General features: G+C 52.8%; 1 protein-coding gene across 1 annotated transcript in view; it reads left to right on the forward strand.

Moving 5' to 3' along the window:
* The window catches only part of KMT2D (lysine methyltransferase 2D), a 93,155-nt gene that overhangs the window by 31,291 nt on the left and 40,202 nt on the right, over window positions 1-21,662 (forward strand). The window contains exons 19-26 of the mRNA XM_056849107.1: window positions 91-326; window positions 2,546-2,619; window positions 2,938-2,988; window positions 3,936-5,636; window positions 13,842-14,018; window positions 15,344-15,489; window positions 17,146-19,289; window positions 20,286-20,409. Of these exons, the coding sequence (XP_056705085.1) occupies window positions 91-326; window positions 2,546-2,619; window positions 2,938-2,988; window positions 3,936-5,636; window positions 13,842-14,018; window positions 15,344-15,489; window positions 17,146-19,289; window positions 20,286-20,409 (4,653 nt within the window). The remainder of the gene's footprint in view (window positions 1-90; window positions 327-2,545; window positions 2,620-2,937; window positions 2,989-3,935; window positions 5,637-13,841; window positions 14,019-15,343; window positions 15,490-17,145; window positions 19,290-20,285; window positions 20,410-21,662) is intronic.

Genomic DNA, 21,662 nt, shown 5'->3' on the forward strand with positions numbered 1-21,662 from the left:
CCATAATGTTAACACCTAGCCCCTCAACTACCTGTTCAACACACCTTTCGTTCATCTTTGTTCCTGAATTCCCCCCCCCCTACTTTATAGGGAAAGGAGTGGCTTCTTCAGCCCTGAGCAGTGTGAGCCAGAGAGCCCTTGGGCCAGCAGTTCTGCAGCTTCCACGCCCACCACACCCACAACAGAGGGGGAAAGTGACGGACTCTCCTATAACCAGCGGAGCCTGCAGCGCTGGGAGAAGGACGAGGAACTGGGGGAGATGTCCACCATCTCACCTGTGCTCTATGCCAACATGAACTTCCCCAGCCTCAAACAGGATTACCCAGGTAGGTGGTGTTTCCCCCCCACACCCCATGCGGCATCATTTCTGCCTTCTGTTGCAAACTGACTTTGCTTGGCTGTGAGTCTTGATCATCCAACGAAGACTCCCTCACCGAGTGCTATGTGGCGTGTCTGCTGCCCACAAAAAAATCCAAATCCTGTCAGGTTGATTCCAATCCTGCAGTTAGAGCAGCCACATTCTGGAAAATTAATTGGGCTGATAGCACGCCAGCATATTTTCTTCTTGCTGGAGGCATTCCTCCGCCACTGAGTTCACCAAACACTTTTTCCCATCATTACTAGTGCTAGAAGTTTGCCTCTGTTGAAAAACGAAAGCTGAGTTTCTTGAGATATTACCGTATTTTTCGCTCCATAAGACCCGCCTATTTTTTAGACGAGGAAAACAAGAAAAAATCTTGTTTTCCTCCTCTAAAAACTTGTCTTATGGAGCGAATGCCGGCTGGGCGTGTGCGCATCGGGACGGCGCGAGCCGGCGTTCCCCGCCCCGACGGCCAGCTAGGAGGCGGGCGGGGCGCTCAGAGCCGGCGGGGCGCGTGCGCGTCGGGATGGCGCGAGCCGGCGTTCCCCGGCCCGACGGCCAGCTGGGAGGCGGGCGGGGCCGCACAGAGCGGCTGGGCGCGTGCGCCGGCTCGCTCTGTGCGGCCCCGCCCGCCTCCCAGCTGGCCGTCGGGGCGGGGAACGCCGGCTCGCGCCGTCCCAATGCTCACGCGCCCAGCCGGCATTTGCTCCATAAGACGCACGGACATTTCCCCTCACTTTTGAGGAGGAAAAAAGTGCGTCTTATGGAGTGAAAAATACGGTAAGTAGTGTGAAGGACACCAGTTCCCACAGCCAATCGGCTTCTGGGTATGCAACATGCACAATGTTCCTGTCATTGCTAGGGACGTTTTCCCATTTTCCTCAGATGACATAACTGTGTAGTCCACAAGATATGGAGCATCCACGTTTCGTGTGAAGAAATTATTGCTAGGACCCTCCAACAGTGCACCTTCTACTTGATCAAAGCTTTCTCTTTAACTAATAGTCTCCTTCTGGTTACTTGGAGAAGGGGAAGTCTTCTGTTCATTCTTCTGTGTAGGATGTGTTTTAGTTCTGTATTCCATAATACAGGCTAGGAAGTTTATGTTTGTCATAAGCCGTGACTAAAGGGGGAAGACCAGAGTTAGATTATGTTTGTGAAGGATGAAAATATACTGTAAAGAGCAGTGGTGGAATGAATTTCCCCCTCCTCTACAAGACATTCACAAATTTCTGGAGTCATATGAAGCTGCCTTATGCTGAATCAGACCATTGGTTCATCCAGCCTAGTACTGACTGGCAGCCACTTTCTAAGAACAGAGTCCTTTCCTAGTCCCGCTAACTAAAGTACTTTGATGGGAGAGGGCAGGAACATTTTGCATGGTTGACAAGGGCTTTACAACTGAACTGTGACCTGTGAGTCTCCCATCAAAAGACCTAATAGTGTGTTTCTTCTGTCACTGGCAACTCATGAACCTCTTTCTAAGCGTTCCTCTCTCATCCCAACAGGTTGTGGGGGTGGGGGGGTGATTTGTTCAAGGCAATCCAGTATGTGTTAAGATTTTTGCAGGGATTTAAGGTATCTCCTCCAGAACTAAGGAGCCCCATGGTACAGAGTGGTAAGATGCAGTACTGCAGTCAAACCTCTGCTCAACCTGAGTTCGATCCTGACGGAAGTTAGTTTCAGGTAACCAGCTCAAGGTCAACTCAGCCTTCCATCCTTCTGAGGTCGGTAAAATGAGTATCCAGCTTGCTGGGGGTAAAGTGCAGACGGCTGAGTAAGGCAATGGCAAACCACCCCGTAAACATAGTCTGCCTAGTAAGCGTCCTGATGTAACGTCACCCTATGGGTCAGTAATGACCCGGTGCCTGCACGGGGGACTACCTTTACCCTCCAGAACTAGCATGGCTGAAACCACATCGGCCTGTGCAAAACGTTTGTCTTTGGCCACATGTGCACATTGTTGGATCTTGTGCTCTTGTCACACTATAGCAGTCACTCTCACCTGAACTGTTCCATGTAGACAGGCAGTCCAGTGGTAAACGATTGCTGTTGCACAGTAATGCAGTATCCAGCCAGGTACAGATGCGGTTTTTGTGTCATATTTAATCTGTGACAGAACCTGGGACAAAACTGAATGAAAATGACTGTGGCATGTTTTTCTTCTCCTTCCCTCTCCTCAAGACTGGTCTAGTCGTTGCAAGCAGATCATGAAGCTCTGGAGAAAGGTGCCAGCCCCAGACAAAGCCCCTTATTTGGTATGTGGTCCATTAAGATGGCGTGGGAGTGTATGAATGATAGCTGCTCTTGTGCAAGTTTTCCTAGTGCACTCAAGGCCTTTGCATCCATGCTTTTATGGACATCCTGGCTTGAATATATGGTAATGCACGTTTGTATATATGAAGTAAAGGCTGTTGCAGTTTTACTTATGTGTTTGTTTCTCGTTTTAAAAATGTTAACAGTTTAAAATGCAGTCCCATTCATTGAGGCAGGAAAGGAACACTTTGGGAAGGGGGGAATTGCTTACCATCGTAATGTCATCATAATCCTTTCTCATTGTGGATTTTTCCATGCAGCAAAAGGCCAAAGATAACCGGGCGGCTCACCGCATCAACAAGGTGCAGAAGGTAAGCAAGATGATGATTAAAAGTCACTATGGGGTTGGGGGGGCACTGCTAGAGGGCAGAGTGGGAGAATTTCTAGGAGCATGGACTTGGCCACCATGGCCTCATCTATGATAGCCTGTTCAACCAGCTGTCTCCAGCAGTTCTGATCCTGGCACCGAAAGCTTCACTTTTCTGTGCATCCAAAACCTGCAGTTATTGATGCCCAAACATTATTAAGCTATCCTTCGTGGCCTTAAAGGAGTACAAACGTCTTCCTGCAAAACCAAATCAAACTGGGGGGAAAGTGAAGATTCTCCAAATTTTGATTTCTGCCCTGTACCAATTTCTGCCCTTGCCCGTTATGTTTGTGGCATCAAAGATGATGCATTAGAGGCTACATAATAGGTAAAGTTTAAGCCTGCAGTAATGTGGAAGCAGGAGCCCCGTGGTGCAGAGTGGTAAGCTGCAGTACTGCAGTCCAAGCTCTGCTCACGACCTGAGTTCAATCCCGACGGAAGTCGGTTTCAGGTAGCCGGCTCAAGGTTGACTCAGCCTTCCATCCTTCTGAGGTCGGTAAAATGAGTACCCAGCTTACTGGGGGTAAAGGGAAGATGACTGGGGAAGGCAATGGCAAACCACCCCTTAAACAAAGTCTGCCTAGTAAACGTCAGGATGTGACGTCACCCCATTGGTCAGGAATGACCCAATGCTTGCACGGGGGACTACCTTTACCCTCCCTCAGCATGGCTGAAACCTTTACCTTTTTACCTTATGTGGAAGCACTTCATCTACTCTCAAGAGGTCCTTTTTTGGACCTATTGAATACTCCTTTCCTTTCTAAGCAACAGTCACGAGCCAGAAAGCTGAGATACTCTGTTTCGTCACTTTGTGGGGAAGGAAAAGGGATTGGGGATGTGAATGGTGCCTTTGACCACCTGCCTCTGGTGCATTCTTGCTCCCCTCTGCAGCAAGCTGAGAGCCAGATCAGCAAGCAGCAGACCAAAGTAGAGGTCTCGCGGAGACCAGACCGCCCTGCCCTGCATCTGCGCATCCCACCTCAGCAGGGGCCACTGCCAGGGGCCACCCAGCCACCGCCGCCACCTCCACCTCCTGCTGCCACCTCAGCAGCCGGGCAGCCCATCTATGTCAACAATGCTGCAGCTCTGCCAAGCGGGTCAGGCGTTGAGTCGCCCAGTGAGCTCTTCCTCAATCTTCCCTCTTCTGCCACCAGTGCCCAGCCCCCAGCGCAAGTGCCTTTGCACGAGCCCTACGGCATGGCCTCTGCCTGCCCTCCACCAGACCCGCGTTTTCCTTCTCCTTCAGCAGTGCCTGCCGGCTTTACCTCCTCTTCCTCCTCCTCCGGACAGTCCCCACACCTGCCCAACCCTCGTCCAGGCCCACCGTCTGGGGAGTTCCAGCCCACTCCACCTGGGACCCCTAGGCATCAGCCCTCCACCCCAGACCCCTTCCTCAAACCCCGCTGCCCGAGTGGGTCTTTGGAAAACTTGTCTGTGCCTGGAAGCCCTCAGCAACCTTCACTGATGCTTTCGCCTCCACCCTTTGGGGAACTGAAGAAAGGGCTGGATATCAAGAAAGAAGATGCCGGGCCAGGACTCTGCTCTCCAAACTACGGCTACGGCGACTCCCCAGCTCATCACCCCTCTGAAATGAAAGCCCCGGATGTGTTTAAAGCCCCGCTCACCCCACGGCAATCTCAGGTGGAGCCGCAGAGCCCAGGCCTGGGGCATCGGCCCCCGGATTCTCATCCTCTGGCTTCTTCTCCCCCCAGCCAGGCTGATCTCTACCGGCAATCTCCGTTCCCGGATCCTTATGCTCAGCCTCCGTTGACCCCTAGGCCTCAGCCCCCACCCCCAGAAAGCTGCTGTGCCCTCCCTCCTCGCTCACTGCCTTCTGACCCCTTCTCGCGCATACCAGCCAGCCCACAGTCCCAGTCGAGCTCCCAGTCGCCTCTCACTCCTCGGCCCCTTTCCAATGAAGCCTTCTGCCAGTCTCCAGTCACCCCTCGTTTTCAGTCCCCCGACCCCTACTCCCGGCCTCCTTCGCGGCCACAGTCCCGGGACCCTTTTGCCCCTCTGCACAAGCCTCCCCGCCCCCAGATGCCAGATGCCGGATTCAAACCCTTGCCAGTCTCCCACAACAGCCCAGCAGTTGGGGGCTATCCAGCAGTGCCTCCTTCGGGTGAGCCCCACCCCAAGACCAGCCAGCAGCCCCAGTTTGCTCGCTCCCCTGGTGCTAACGTCTTTCCGAATGCTCAACCCCAAATGCGCTTCACTTTCCCTCCCAGCGAGCCAATCAAGAGTTCCCCTTCCCACGGGATCAACAGCCATTTTGCTTCTAGCAAGCCCCAAAGCACAAGCTATGTTTCCTCGCCGGGGTTCCACCAAGCTGGGAGCCCACTGGGGCCAGGCAAGAGCACCACTGACTCTTACAACGTCTCCCCGCTGCGTCCTCCCTCAGTCCTGCCCCAACAGCCGTCGCAGCAAGAGAGCACCTTGCCCTACCTGCCGCGGGCGGGAATGGTGCCACCTGGTGACAAGGGGGAAGAAGGCGTGGCCGGCCCACCAAACAGGGAGTTGCAAGAACTGCCAGCCGGCCAGGAGGGGCCAGTCAGCAACATCAGCCAGACGGAATTAGAGAAACAGCGACAGGTGAGAAGGTTGCTTCTTTGGTGGTTCTGAAAGGGAAAAGAAGGGGGGGGAATCAGTCGTAGCTTTAAAGCAGGGGTGGGGAACCTTTTTTTTCTGCCAAGGGCCATTCGGATATTTATAACATCATTCGCAGGCCATACAAAATTATCAACTTAAAAATTAGCCAGCCAAGCCCCAAGCAGGCAGCTGCCCCAGATGACCCCCCCCCCAGCATGGGTAAGCAGGCAGGCATCCAACCGGTGGCACACTCTCCCACCTGGTGGCACAGGATGGTCTATTGCACCAGCCGGGCATAGCCATCCAGCCGCACACCGGAGTTGCTCCTGCTCCTCATGGTGAGGGCCGGATTCTACAGCCGTCTCCTGCTACCTCCGCCTGCAGGGATGAAATGAGGACACACTGGCTAAGAACTCCCCCCCCCCACCGCACGCATTCTGGCCCTGCCTCCTTTAACTCTCCCATTGTCGCCACTTCCACCCCCAGCCCCCTTATAGTGCAGAGGGAATACGTTTCTCCACTGCCCGGGTGGGAATGGGTTAACACGGTTTCTTGGGCGGTCCTTTCTGGGAAAGCCCTGCTGGCATGGCTGCGCTACAATACAAAATAGGCACCTCTGTGCCAAAACCAATGGTTAGAAAATCTGCAAAGGAGTCTCCTGTACAAAAGTAGCAAAAAATTCTTATTGGTGCTTACGCATGTAACATTAAAATACAAGAGTGAAAGATACATATAAGAACAATCAAAGTTATATACAGTATGTACGATATAAGTAAAGTGCAGTGTCAATGCACCAATTGCCATGTTCTTTCAAGTAAATGTTGTATTTTCTTCAAAAAGTCCAATAGTAGGTACTATCCCAAAAGCACAGTGTCCTGGAACGGGCTCAGAGCCAACCCAGGACTCGCCCCAGGGACCCGCCAGCGGGGCCCCCCCCGTCCACACTCACCTCCGGTCTGGCGGAGCGCGGCGCGGGAGGTCCCGGCAAGCCGCGGGACCGGGCCGGCGGCTCGGGCCCACGAGGGCCGCGTCGGGGGGGCGAGTCGAGGCCCCGACGGGCGGCGCCCGAGTGGCGACCGCAGGCGGGCCCGGCGCCTCAGCCCGGCCGGCCGCAGCGGCGGCGGCACCGGCGGGCAGAGAAGGGGCGGGGAAGCCGTCGCTGGGGCCCCCGCGGGCTGGCCGGTCTGGCCTTGGGAAGGGGGCAGACGGGGGCTCGGGGAACGGGCTGCGCCCAGACGGGGGAGGAGGCGGGTCCCGGCAAAGGGGCCAAGGGCAGCTGAAACCACCGGGTGGGGGGAGAGCGTGGAGGAGCAACCTCCGAGCTCCCCGGCCCGCACGGGAGAAAGGAAAGGAGAGGGGTGGGGCCGGAAATAGGCTAACTCCTTATAAGGTAGGGGAAGGACGGGGCTGGGGGATATAAGGAGAGAGAGAGCGGAGGCCGAGGAGGAGTGAGGAAGCCAGTGTTGGGTGTGCTGCAGGGCTGGTGCAGGCTCTGCAAACTACCACGCTGGCCGACACAGCAGGCGAGGACAGCTCAGACTCGCCTGCTGAGTGGTCTGAGGCCGAGGAAGCTCCTCTCGAATGGATAGCGAGGGCCTCAACGAGGGCGGAATCCCGGACCCCGGTCCAAAGTCCTCACACACAGTTTTTGGGAAAAGGTGGGGGACGGCCATTTCAAATCTTTTCTTCAGCCCCAAACAGTAAACATATCCAAATCGTACCCAATAGTAAAATCTTCCACTCTGTTCTCAGTTCCCCGAGGGATACTCTAAAGTGAAGCCGAGTACCGCTGCGCTGGCAGCGGGGGCTGGTGGTGCCCGGACACCAGCGTGTTTGCCCCCATGCTGGCGTAGGGGCCACCTTAATCCATGATAAGGTGGCACCTATGCCGGCGCGCGGTCATGCCGGCTCCAAGGGAGCTTCAGCCCCCACTTCAGGAATGGGCTCTCAGTGTCTGTATCTAACTTTGTAGGTGGGAAAGATACCTACAAAGATACAGGTATACAGATACCTGTATACCTGTATCTGAAGAAGTGAGCTGTGGCTCACAAAAGCTCATACCCTGCCAGAAAATATTTTTGTTAGTCTTTAAGGTGCTACTGGACTCTTGCTCTTTTCTACTACTGCAGACAGACTAACACGGCTACCCACTGTGAATTATCTTTGTAGGTGGGAGTAGAGTTCTTTCCTTACCCCAAATATTGGGTTGGATTGTGAGCATGGCCAGCAGGGTAGATTAACAGCCACATGGATCAGAGGCTCTGGTGGCGGGTGGATGGAATCTCATCCATTAGCAACTTAGTTCTTCTCTCTCTGAGGGGGAGAGCATCTTGTAAAGACGGGTGATTCCTTCCGGTTCCTTGGGATAGGCAGGATGTAAATAAACAAACTTCCGGTTTCCGGTCCAGAATCGCCCCCATTTCCAGTTTTTTCTTCCTGCCTCGCTGTGGGAAGGCAGCATCTCGGGTTGCTCCGCAACCCACCAACAGCGACCGACCGCCATTGTGGACACGTGGTCCGGGCGGATCGACCGACAGGCTTCGGGAACCATTCCCGCAGCGATCAGCTGGCAAGTTAACCGGCGCATGGCACAGCAAGCTGCAAACGCGCCCAACGAGTTTCTGGCGCGGGGGGAACTTATGGAAGGGCTGGTCCCCGCGCCCCCCCCCCCCCGCCGACAACTGAGCCCTCCGGCAGCCGCAAGGGTGGCAACGCGAAGCGGCAGGGGCGACAGGCTTCCTCCTCCGTCCCCGGCAAGAGGAAGCAGCCGGACGACGCACGCAAGAAGGACTAGGAGAAGAAGAAGAAGAAGACTGACGCCTCCAGTCCTACCAGCTCTCAGGTGGGCGGTGGGAAGAGGAAACTCAGAGACGCCCCCCCCCCGCAACTCCAGCCCGAGCAGTCGCTGGAAACATCGGGGACTCCCAGGAGGGGGCCGCCTGCGCACGGGACTCCAGCGGACCCACACACCAAATGGGTGAGCTCCAACCCCCCCCACCAGCAACCCACCCCATACTCCGGAACACCGGGAGGGCATGTCACCAGGGGTCCCCAAAGCGAGCTCCTAGCCCTCATGCGGCAAGTACTCAGGGAGGAATTCCCCTTTCTGCAGCCAGCAGCCCAAGGGGGCTTGCCATCTGCGCAGACATACCCGGCCAAAGGAGGCTCATGGGACACTCAACCCTCCTATCCCCCGGGCAAAATGGGGGGAGAAGATGGCCCCAGCACCTCAGCGGGAAACCTTAAGCCCCCTTCAGCCAGGGAGGGGCGACAACACACCACTGCATCCGGATCAATGCAGGGCGAAGAATCCCCCTCCCCTTCCCAATATGATTCGGACGAGGGAGAGAGAGAGGAAGGTGAATTCTCCTCCTCTGAGGGGGAGGGTGAATCCGTGGAGGAGCAGCAGACAAGGCTGTTTTGCAGAGAGGACTATCAATCTGTCCTCTGTAAAGCCATTGCAGCCCTGGACCTCAACGAGACTCCAGAGCCCGATGGGGGAGAGAAGGGGAAGGGCAGGCCAAGGGGACCCAAGGAATTCTTTCCCCGCACACAACCCTCATTCAAGGTGGTGCCTTTTCCGGAATACTTTGAGCACCGTCTTAAACTGGAATGGGAAAAGCCCATGGGTAACAGACCTCTTCCCCGTAATATCACCAAACTCTACACCTTGGCCCCACACTCCATGGAACTCCTTCACACGCCCGTAGTGGAGGGTCCAGTGGCTGCACTGCAGTCTCCGGGAATCATCTCAGGGGATGGTATGGGATCCCTTAGAGACCCCTTGGACAGGAAGGCAGACCAGGCCTCGCGCAGGACCCATGAGGCACTAGCCACGTCTGTCCAAGCCTCTGCGACCGCAACCCTCTTTGCAAGGGCAGCTATAGTGTGGGCAAGGAAACTGGCCACCCTCATCCCCACAGAGGAACGAAAGGCGAATGAAGGTCTCAATAGACTGATGAAGGCAGTCCATTTTTTGGCGGATGCCACTCTGGACTCTATGACTCTTTCAGCTAGAGCCATGGGGACCAACGCCGTGACCAGACGAGCCCTTTGGCTCCGAGCCTGGCAAGTGGAGCAAGGAGCCAAATCCATGCTGTTGGCCTACCCCTTCCAAGGCGGCAAGCTCTTCGGAGACAAATTAGAAGACATTTTAGTGGAGACTAAGGACAGGAAGAAGGCCATGCCGGGGAGCCTCAGGAAGGACTTCCGGCCCTCGCCTTCCTTTCGTTCTTACCACGCACTCGCGAGACCTAGAGCAGACCCCAGGCGCCCTACGTGGTCCGGCGCAAGAGGGGCGAACAGAGGGGGCCAGCGCTACGGCAGACCAAACCAGTTCCACAACCAGAGACCGGGTAAGCCGAACCACAACTTCAAATCCAAGAAACAATGACGGCGACTTGGCACCGGCGGGAGGACGACTGAAACTCTGCATACGCCAGTGGGAGCGGGCGCAACCAGATCGGTGGGTGCGCGAAGTCATTCAACACGGATATCGAATAGAGTTTCTCCACCTACCACCGGACCGCTTCATTCCGTCTCCCACTCCACACGCACGCGAGAAACGCACCAGGACGATGACGGCCATTCATCATCTTCTGCAAATACTGGCCATCGAGCACGTGCCAACTTCAGAGAGATTCTCAGGGGTCTACTCTGTCTTTTTTACAGTTCCCAAGAAGAACGGGGACTGGAGGGCCATACTAGATTTACAGTTCGTAAACGAGTTTGTGCGAACCAAACACTTCCGCATGGAAACCCTGAGATCCATCGTGGAAGCGCTGCGACCGGGGATGTTCCTGTCGTCGATAGATCTGACAGAAGCATACCTGCACATTCCCATGCATGCGGACCACCGCCGTTTCCTCCGCTTTGCCTTCGGGGACCTTCACTTCCAATTCAGGGCACTCCCCTTTGGACTCTCCCCAGCTCCTCGAGTGTTCTCCAAGGTCCTCGTCACACTGGTAGCGCTCTTGAGGAGAGAAGGGATACACGTCCATCCGTATCTAGACGACATCCTGATCTGTGCGCCTACGGCGGACACAGCCAGTTGTCACACCGCCAGAGTTCTCCAGGTACTGAGCGACCACGGATTCCTCATCAACAGAGCCAAAAGCAACATCTCCCCATCACAGAGGATTCAACACCTTGGCGTGTGGATCAACACCAAAACCAATACCTTAACCCTACCAAAGGACAAGGCAACCAAGCTATCTCATCTAGCCAAACACTTGTGGGGATCAAGGTCTGTGGGGCTGTCAGCTCTGGTTCGGCTTCAGGGGCTGATGGTCTCCTGCATCGGCACGATCACGTGGGCCAGATTCCACGCACGACCACTACAATGGTTTCTCAAACCTTACCAACATCAAATTCTCCAAAAGAAGAACATTCGTCTAACCCTCCCGGCGGCCACCAAGCTGAGCCTTCTCTGGTGGTCCCAGACCTCGACCTTACAACAGGGACAACCATACATCATCGACTCCCTGATGCAGATCTTCACGGACGCCAGCCTGGAAGGATGGGGGGCTACCCTGAACCATCAGGTGGCCCAGGGCATATGGTCGCCTCGGGAAAAGACCATGCACATCAACCGCCTGGAAATGCGAGCAATCCACAGGGCACTCCTATGATTCCAGCAAAGTATTGCAGGTCGCCATGTTCTGGTGCGGACGGACAACATCTCCGCCAAGGCCCACCTGAACAAGCAGGGAGGATCCAGGTCCTCCTCGCTACAAGGAGAGGCGACCCGAATTCTCTCTTGGGCAGAGAAGCACCTTCTGTCAATCAGAGCGGAGCATATACAAGGCAAGCTCAACCTTCAGGCGGATTGGCTCAGCCGCCAGAAGCTGGACGAGGGCGAGTGGTCATTGAACGACCGGGTATTTCACCTCTTAGTACAACGTTACGGTGTGCCAGCAGTGGATCTTTTTGCCTCACCGACGAACCACAAAACCCCCCGCTTCTACACCAGGTATGCCCACAGGGAAGCAGAGCAGGTAGATGCACTGCTCTCGCCCTGGCCTCAGGACTTCCTGTACGCCTTCCCGCCTCTTCCCATCATCCCCAAGGCGCTGAGAAAGATTCAGCAGGAACGAGCGACAGTCCTGTTTATAGCACCAGATTGGCCTCGCAGACCATAGTATTCCACGCTGAGGGAACTATTCCTACAGGAGCCCTGGCGAATACCCACATCTCGGGACATGCTGCAACAGGGACCGGTACGGCACCCGGATCCAGAATGGTTGAAATTGACCGCTTGGCTATTGAAAGGCAGCAGCTTTTGAGCCACGGATACCAGCTCAACATCGTCAATATCATACTGGAAGCCAGGCGGCCCTCCACCCGGAGAATTTACAACGCCTCCTGGAAGGCCTTTGTCAGATGGTGCCGCCGCAAAAAGGAAGATCCCATGAAGCCGTCCACAACACAACTACTGCGCTTCCTGCAGGACGGAGTACAACAAGGTCTCAAGGCGTCCACCCTGCGTAGACAACTAGCCGCTATCGCCACGGTCCATCCCTACCTGGAGGGATACACCACCACGATGCATCCCCATGTCAAATCCTTCCTCAAGGGGGTCTCTCAGACGTCTCCTCCAGTCTTGCACCGCTTTCCATCATGGCGGCTCCACGTCGTCTTGTCGGCCTTGACGGGCCCTCCATTCGAACCGTTGGCGACGGTCACTCTAAAGTACCTTCGACTCAAGACTATTCCTCACAGCGGTCACATCGGCGCGTAGGGTCTCCGAGCTGGGGGCCCTCTCGATGAGGGAGGGACTGTGCATTTTCCACCACGACAAGGTGGTTCTCAGAACTGACCCCACCTTTATTCCTAAAGTGGACTCTACCTTCCACAGACAGCAGGAGATCCACCTGCCATCCTTCTGCCCACAACCAGGTCACGACAGGGAGAAAGAATGGCACACCTTAGACATGGTCCGCGCTCTACGCATATACCTGGAACGTACGGCTCCGATCAGGAAAACAGACTTCCTATTCATTTCAATGTCAGGAGCCAGCAAAGGCAAGCGGCTCTCCCGGCCATCCATCAGTCGCACACTACGTTCCTGCATCATAGAGGCCTACAGAGCTGCCGGCGTACCTACCCCACAGGGCATCACGGCGCATTCCATTCGAAGCGCGGCCACCTCGGCAGCCTTCGACAAACAGGCCACGGTCGAAGAAATATGTAAGGCAGCCACGTGGTCCTCCATATCGACCTTCGTGAGACACTATCGCCTCAACGCCTACGCCTCGGCGGACGCAGCTTTTGGACGCAGAGTGCTCCAGCACGTAGTAGACGAACGCTAACCCACCCTGGAGACGCCAAGCTCTTGGACATCCCGTCTTTACAAGATGCTCTCCCCCTCAGAGAGAGAAGGGAACCTTGGGTACTTACCGTGAAGGTCCTTTCTTCTCTGAGGTAAGGAGAGCATCTTGGCCCACCCGGGCGAAGATGGAGCACTCTCATACTGGCCCAAGCACATGGTCAGGAAGTGACTAGGTCACCAATGTGGGTGTCACTTGCAGCTTTAGTTGAGTTAGTTATGTTAGCCTCGAAGGGGGGACCCAGATGGCCCCATCCTGTTACTAAATGGTTAAATGGTTAAATAAAGTGATCAAGTCATTTGGCTCCAGTATACTTCCATTCCGTAACGACCGCCGTCATAGCACGGCAAGCCTCCTTAATTTTTACTAATCCACTAGCTCGGAAAGTATTGAAACTGGAAATGGGGGCGATTCCGGACCGGAAACCGGAAGTTTGTTTATTTACATCCTGCCTATCCCAAGGAACCGGAAGGAATCACCCGTCTTTACAAGATGCTCTCCTTACCTCAGAGAAGAAAGGACCTTCACGGTAAGTACCCAAGGTTCCCTTTTGCTTCCAAACTAGGGTTAATGCTAGGCCTGAGTCTGAGATGCTCCCAGGCTCATTCCTGTACTAACAAAGCCATGGCTGGTTATTACATGTGAATTCAGCCAGAGAGTAGCATGTAAAATCATCAGGTCTCAATGCAGAGGTTAACCTAATCTAATTGGAGAACTTGGAGCTACCAGTCATAGAAGCTGGGACATTGTCGGTGGGGGTAGGGATGGTTTACAGAAGAACCACACATTCGGCTAGAATAAAAGCAGATTGCTCAAAAGACTTTTGAGGGCAGGACAGACTAACAGCCTGTGCCCCATTTTCTTCTGCGCCTCCCTCCAGCGGCAGAGACTCCGCGAGTTGCTCATCCGTCAGCAGATCCAAAGGAATAACCTACGGCAAGAAAAAGAGAGTGCTGCAGCCGCCGCAAACAACTCCCAGGCGTCGTGGAACCCTGAAGGCAGCGGGCAGGTCTTTGAACAGATGAATCGGAGCATGACTCCATTTCCATCGGCACAGGTATGGACATGAAGCTGCCTTATACTGAATCAGACCCTTGGTCCATCAAAGTCAGTATTGTCTACTCTGACCGACTGGCTCTCCAGGGTCTCAGGTGACTTTCACATCACCTACTTGTCTAGTCCCTTTAACTGGAGATGACGGGGGTTGAACCTGGGACGTTCTGCATGCCAAGCAGATGCTCTGCCACTGAGCCACTGATTGGGAAGAGTGCCTGGCTGTGAGTTGTTGAATCCGACTCTCACAGATACTGAAGGTCCTATGAAAGAAATACAGTAATACGGTGATTGGAAATGAGGGAATCATTGGTGCTGCTAATATATCTGAAGCTCAGGTCAACTCATGCCAGGTCACCTTAAGAGTTAATTCAGAAGCAAAAACCTTGGATTTCAAAAGTGGAAGTCTGTCCTAAGCAGCCAAAGGTTTCTTAAAAACTATAGCCTGGATTTCCTAGTCAGGCAAAGTCAAGTGGGCAGCTCTGTGCCGTGAGTGCCTCTTTTCACCTATCGGCAGGAGCATTGCATCTGTGGGGGGTGGGCAGACCCCAAGCAGCTTAGGGGAGCTGAAATTCTTCTGATTTAAGAAGTTGGCCATTCCAACTGCATATAGGCAAGCTGTTGTGAGTGATCTACTTTGAAAAACACTTAATATTTTGTAACGGTCTAGCTCTCCATGCTTTTTGCTGGCTGGCAGTCCAGATGTTCAGTGCTCTTCTGGGACCATTAGAAGTTAGACCCAAGCTGGGGGGGAGATTCCAATTCATCTGCCTAAACCATTGGAAAGCAACTGGCCATCGTAGTAGATAGGCCACTTGGTCCAAGAAGTCCAGCCCTAACTTGGTGGTTCCCAACCGTTTTGGTATGGTGGCCCATGAGTCCAGATTTACTAATGTTCAATAGGAGGTTGCATGGTCTTGCTTAAAAATTTGATGCTGGCTTGGCATCTGGGGAAAGGGCCTGCTTTTCTCCAGGTCTGATGAGGTGGGCTTTGAAAGAAACCGAATCCCCTATCGCTCCCAAAATGGATCATGCCTGCATCAGATGCATCACAGTAAACCTGGTGCATTATTAATTTATTGACTATTATTTAGTTAATGCATTTTTAATCCCCAACCCCTTCTTCCAAGGAGTTCGGGGCAGCGCACATGGTTCTCCCTCATTTTGTTTTCACAACAGCCGAACCCTGCAAGGTAGGTTGATTAGCCTGAGAGAGGATGAATGGCTCAAGGCCACCCAGTTAGTTTTGTGATGCAGGGATTTGAAAACGGTAATGAAAAGCAGTGCAGCTACATCTACACAAGGTGTCTCTTTCTTCCTCCTCCCCAGGAGAAAGGACTCCTAGGCAGCCTGGGTACCAGCCCAGGAGGCAGCAAGCTGCCCAGTGCTGTGATGCTGCAGGCCCCCTACGTGCAGGATGAGCGACTTGCCCGTCCGCCCCCATCAGCCACTCCTACTATGGATATCAATGGCAGGTGAGTCTGGCACTCTGATTGGAAGTGTCTCCTCCACGGAGGAGGGTGATTGGCAGTGAGCAGAGTGCTGCCTTTGTGTGTCATTGGCTGATTTTAATCTACAGAAGGCGAATGTGGTAATTCTCCCTACTTTGCTTGGCAATGGATGCTGTGCCCGCATCTCCTCTGTGGCAAGTTTCTTGAAATCATTGGCTTGCATTGTTACAGTAGGAAGGAAGAAAAATGGTGCCTTTCCTTGCTGGGAAACTTCCCTTAGACCAAGGGTTCCCGGGAAAGTACCCTGGTGACCCACCGCCACCACTCAGGACCTCCTGAGAAGGTCTAGACTGACCCGCTGAGAAGATAGTCTTCCAGCACAGCACTAGAGCAAGAACAAAATAATGTATAACCAACCTAGTAGCACCCGTGCAGTCTAACACATGGGGAAGAGATGAATGGAAAATCCCAGAGAAATAGATTGTACTAAGTGAAGCCAAAAAAATAACTTTATAAAAAGGTTTCTTGTGTGCGTGAGAGAACATCCTAAGAGAACTGTAAGCCAGGCTTGAACACATGAAGCTGCCTTATACTGAATCAGACCCTTGGTCCATCAAAGTCAGTATTGTCTACTCAGACTGGCAGCAGCTCTCCAGGGTCTCCGGCAGAGGTCTTTCACATCACCTACTTGCCTAATCCCTTTCAACTGGAGATGCCGGGGATTGAACTTGGGATATTCTGCATCCCAAGCAGATGCTCTATCACTGAGCCACAGCCCCTCCCCACACAATGAGACTTTCCCACTGCCCACCGAGGAGTCAGAGGACCCCAAGGAACAGCATTGGGGGGGAGGGAGGTCTGCAGTAGAAGAAGGAAATTGGCTAACCAAAGTAACAATCCTTCATTGGAAAGAGATCATAGGATATGATACATTTTTTAAATTGTTGTGTTAAATTGTTAAGTTGTTTTGTAAAGCACCATCAATACATCAGAACAGGCTAGTCCTTGTCCCGAGGAGCCCACAAGCTACATTTTAATGGCAGGGGAGAATGACAAAATAGCAGCAGGGAAGAAAAGAAAGGGAGGGTATAAGGGTAACAAGGGACAAATGCAGGTACGTGAACTCAGGTGGGAATAGGAACAAAGGGGCCAAGATGAAGGCATTGCCAAAAGTGGGTTTTCAGAAGTGACTTGAAGCCAGGGCAGAAGAGGTAGTGCCATATAAGAGTTCTGAGAGATATTTCCATGCATGGTAAAATGTTGTCCTTAAAAGTAAATGAATGCTATATGTTATGTGTATCACCTCTGATTCTACTTACTGTTTTGGTTGGCAGAACAGCTGGGTGGGGGTTGCTTTTCTGTCTCTCCATTTTTAAATGTATGAAGTAAGCTGCTGGGAGCCTCTACAGTCTTGATTTTAAGGAAAATGCAGGCATCTTATAGTATATATGACTAGCCCTGCAGAACCTGGAGTGCAGGGAGCTTTGCACTTTGCACAGAGAGTCTGAAGAGCACTGTGGTGCATAGAGTGCTCTGAAAATATTTTCATTGTTTGCACATCCTCTGAGGAGTTATTTTTTTGTCTTAATCAGCCTGTAGAATGCAATGTGGAGTTTTTGGAGAAGCCACTCCTTGTTTCCTGATCTGACATTTCCTTTTCTCTGCTCCCTTGTCTTCTAGGCCATCAGTGGTAGCCGCGCAACCATTTTATCCTCGTGGTGTCTTCCAAGCCCCATCCCCACAGCAGCAGATGTGGCAGCAGCAACAGCAGCAAGCAGTGTCCATGCGTCTCCCAACCCCTTCACGCTTCCCACAACCGCACACCCAAGACTTGAGCCGTCAGGCTCTGGGTGGCCTTGCCCCGCGCCTGACAGGTCCTGGAGACCAGCTTCAGGCTTCAACCAGCACTCTGGGAGCCCAGTTCATCGAGCTAAGACACAATATCCAGAAAGGAGTGGGTGGAAGCGGAACAGGCCCAGCTTTTGTCCAACAGAATACCCAGGCTCGACCCAGATTCTTTCTGCCTGGAAATGACAGCACCAACCAGGCTTTGAAAGGTTCTGTTATGCCCATGCAGGCCCCTGTCCTGGGGACTCAAGGCCTACAAGCCCCCAAAATGTCAATCTCTATTTCATCCTCCCCTCAGGGGGCAGAAATGAGCAACAACCATCACCCTCACATCAAGGCTGTGTCCCAGTTGATTCTGCCTCCTGGAAACTTGGAGATGCAGCACGTCCCACCCCGTCCACTTTCTTCATCTGGCCCCAAAGAGGTGCCCATTCCCCCAGCTGCCATAGACACTCCTCCAGCTGCTGGCAAGAACCAGTTAGGTTTGGCCAGTAGGCAAATGCCTTGTGAAGTGCCGGTGGAGCCAGATTTAGATGATGACTTTGATTCCCACAAAGATCTGGAGGATGACGATGACTTGGCCAACTTGAGTCTTGATCCTGATGTTGCCAAAGGCGATGATGATCTTGGCAACCTGGACAATCTGGAAACCAATGACCCGCACCTTGATGACCTGCTGAACGGTGATGAATTTGACTTGTTGGCCTACACAGATCCAGAGCTGGACACTGGGGACAAGAAGGACATCTTCAATGAGCATTTGCGTCTGGTGGAATCTGCCAACGAGAAGGCTGAACGTGAGGACCTGCTGAAGAAAGAGCCCTCTGTTGGACCCTACCTCAAGGATGAGCCTCCCACTGGTGCTGGCAAGCCAGGTGAACAGAAGGCAGAATTGCTGCCCAGAGATGGTGTGCCCAAAGCTAAGGAGGGACTGAATCTTCTCAGTGTCCCCTGCTCTTCCTCTGCAGGAGTACCTCCACCCATCCTTTCAACATTCAAGACCCACAGTGACATGCTGGACAGCAAGTTGGTTGGCCTGCCGGCTGATATTAAGCCCAAGATAGAGGATGGCTGCCGGAAGCCCTCCCCTTGCCAGTTTAATACCAGCACCTCAGAGAAGCTCCCTGTCAAATCTGAGGCAGCAGAAAAAATGGCTGCAACCTTAGCAGTGAACATCAAGCCTGGCCAGAACCTCATGAGCCCTGGAGCTGGGGGGCCTGGAATACGGCTTAGCATGACCCAGTTCCACAGCAACAGCCATACCTCCATCTCGGATAAGGTCCTGTACGGCGCCCCAAGCCGCCCACCCCTTGCTCCCTGCCAGATAACCAGCACAAATAACTCAGTCCTGGAAAAGTTTGAGCTAGACGGAGGGTCCTTGAGCCTGGCTAATACCCAACAGCACTCTCCGGCTGACGATCTGGATAAGATGGAAAGTTCCTTGGTGGCCAGTGAGCTGCCTCTCCTGATCGAAGACCTGCTGGAACACGAGAAGAAGGAGCTGCAGAAAAAGCAGCAGATGTCTGCCCAAGTGCCAGGGCCACCCCAGCACCTCCAGCCCCACGCCATGTTAGCTCATTCCACTCCTCCTAGCCAGCCTCACGACGGGCAGCTGGTAAACCCCCAGCAGCAACAGCAGCAGCTTCAGTTGAGCATAGTGGCCAGGCAGCAAGGGATGGTGGCCAACCAGCAGTTGATGCAGCAGCAGCGTTTGGCTGGTCCTCAGCAAAGCCAGGTACTGGCCCCACATATGGGAGTGACTCAGAACCAGGCTCACATGCTTGCCACCCAGCACAGCATCCAAGCAACACACGGTCAACAGAACCAGCAACAGGTCTTGGCTCAGAAGCCCATGCCGGGAGTCCAGCAGCCGCCACCGCCACCACCGCAGCAGCAGCAGCAGATGATGGGGCTTAAGCCCCAACAGCTTGTGATTCAGCAGCAGCAGCTCGCAAACAGCTTCTTCCCTGATACAGGTAGGAAGTAGACTTCTGCATCAGTGGTTTGTTTTTGCTTAGGGTCGTGACCCTTCCTCGATTAGGTCCAGTGTAGTTTTATACATGGGTTACCCCCTCAATAACTTGTAGGGCTGTTGCTCAACTGATTATAATCCAGTGAATATTCTTCACTAATTCAGCCCAACGTCCAGAAATCTTCCCTTGTGCTCCCTTCACCTCCTCACAAGCTCAGAAAGACGGGAACGCCTAGCCACTTATTCAAAAAGCCCAGGCCTCCCCCTTCCTCTTCACTTTCAATAGCACAGACCACTTTTCAGGCAAACCTGAGGGCACTTTCACAGCCAAAATAAGCCTGTGTGTGAAATCTTTCTTCTGTTCCCACCTTTCCATACCCCACTTGTTTCACCTGCTCTGATTGTATAAGGGGAAGGGACCAGTAAAAGTACATAACTGTTCTTACTTTGTTTTGTAGTATTCTCTTCGCTGCCACTTCTGGTTTATCTCCCAAACTTCGTTTCCAAGGCTTTGAAGGGGGGCTTTGGAGCCCCTGCATGTCGTTATCGGCTTTAAAGTAGTTTAATGCCCAGAGAAGTCACACCATGCACACAGGACAAGACAGGACAAACATAGAACAAAGCAGTGGGGGCACAGTTTTCCCGGGACTAGCCCGTGGCTCTCCCCTTTGATTGTGCCGATCCTGTGCATCCACATCAGCTGCTGGCAAAATAGGCACTCAAACAGAGTGTGTGTGGGGGTATCAGATAGCAATCCTTACCCCCCACCTGGCCCCAGTCATCCAATTGGAGTCACAAAGAGGCGCTGCAACCGGGAAGCAAGCGAACCTGCGACTCCTCGATGTGCCGTTTCCACCAGAAGTCCTAGCCAGATTTGTTTTAAAGTCGAGATGCTAGCCAGGCATAGAGGGGAAAACCCAGTCATTGCCCAGTGGGCATGAGAGGATGGGAAAATAGTGCCTTGTAGCTGCATTCCTTTTGGTCTCCTTTTTCTGTACAGATCTAGATAAATTTGCTGCAGAGGACATTATGGATCCTATTGCCAAGGCCAAGATGGTGGCTCTGAAGGGTATCAAGAAGGTCATGGCACAGGGCAGCATTGGAGTGGCTCCTGGCATGAGTCGGTAAGTACTTAAGGCTACATTTTCCAGAGACTCAGAGGCCTCCAGAGGTGTGGCAACAGCACCTAGGAAGAAGTATGAGCTCCTTCCTGAGACCCACCGTTGTCATAAAAATTCAGAATTTTGTGTATATTGGTTTTTTCCAGGAGCCAGATTATGGACCTGTCCCATATGCTGTAGTCACTGTAACCCAGTGTACCTCTTAACGCATGCTGATTATTGTTTTGTGGGCCAATAGATCACATGAAGCTGCCTTAGACTGAATCATACCATTGGTCTGGCGAGGTCAGTGTTGTCTGTTTTGGCTGGCATCATCTCTCCAGGGTCTCAGGCAGAAGTCTTTCAGATCATCTACTACCTGCTCCTTTTAACCAGAGAAGTTTGAACTGGGAACCTGGGTCCTTCTGTCCGCAGAGCAGATGCTCTACCACTGAGCTACAGCGCCCTCCCAGACAATTTCTGTGAATTGACAGGGTTGGTCAGGTTGCCTCCTGTTTTTCTTGTGAGTTTTAGCATGTTCCTCCAAATTTTTTAAATTTTCTACTAATTTTTTCTTTTCTTTTGATCTTTGTTTTCTCATCTTTGAGTGAATCACAATTAATCTTTCCTTCATAAAAGCTTTGCTTGTGTCCCAAATCATTGCACTTGAAACATCTGGTGTATTGTTTAGGATGAAAAATTCTTTTAGTTCCTTGTGACGTTGTATTATTACTTTTTCTTGTAGTAACACATATCCCTGACCTGGATGGCCCAGGCTAGCCCGATCTCGTCAGATCTCAGAAGCTAAGCAGGGTCAGCCCTGGTTAGTATTTGGATGGGAGACCACCAAGGAATACCAGGGTTGCTGTGCAGAGGGAGGCACTGGCAAACCACCCCTGTTCGTCTCTTGCCATGAAAACCCCAAAAGGAGTCGCCATAAGTCGGCTGCGACTTGAAGGCACTTTACGCACACACACACACACACACACACACACAACACATTATCATTGAGTCTGCACCTTCTCAGTCCATGTGTGCCAAATTCCCAAACCACTTCTAAAGGATTGTGGTCCACAAAAGTCTTGGGGAGAATTTTGACACTGTCCAGGTTGTTTTGTAGTGTTATTAAGATCCAGCACATGTCAGTTCTTGAATAACAGTTATGACTGTCTGAATAAAAGGTATAGTCCTTTTTCTTTTGATTTTTACATCTCCAAGCATCTTTCAGTTGCATCAATTCCATATACTTATGAATACTTTTTTGGAAGTTTACTCCT

Source organism: Euleptes europaea, chromosome 1 (genome assembly GCF_029931775.1).
Source record: "Euleptes europaea isolate rEulEur1 chromosome 1, rEulEur1.hap1, whole genome shotgun sequence".
In the NCBI taxonomy this organism is placed as follows: Eukaryota; Metazoa; Chordata; class Lepidosauria; order Squamata; family Sphaerodactylidae; genus Euleptes; species Euleptes europaea.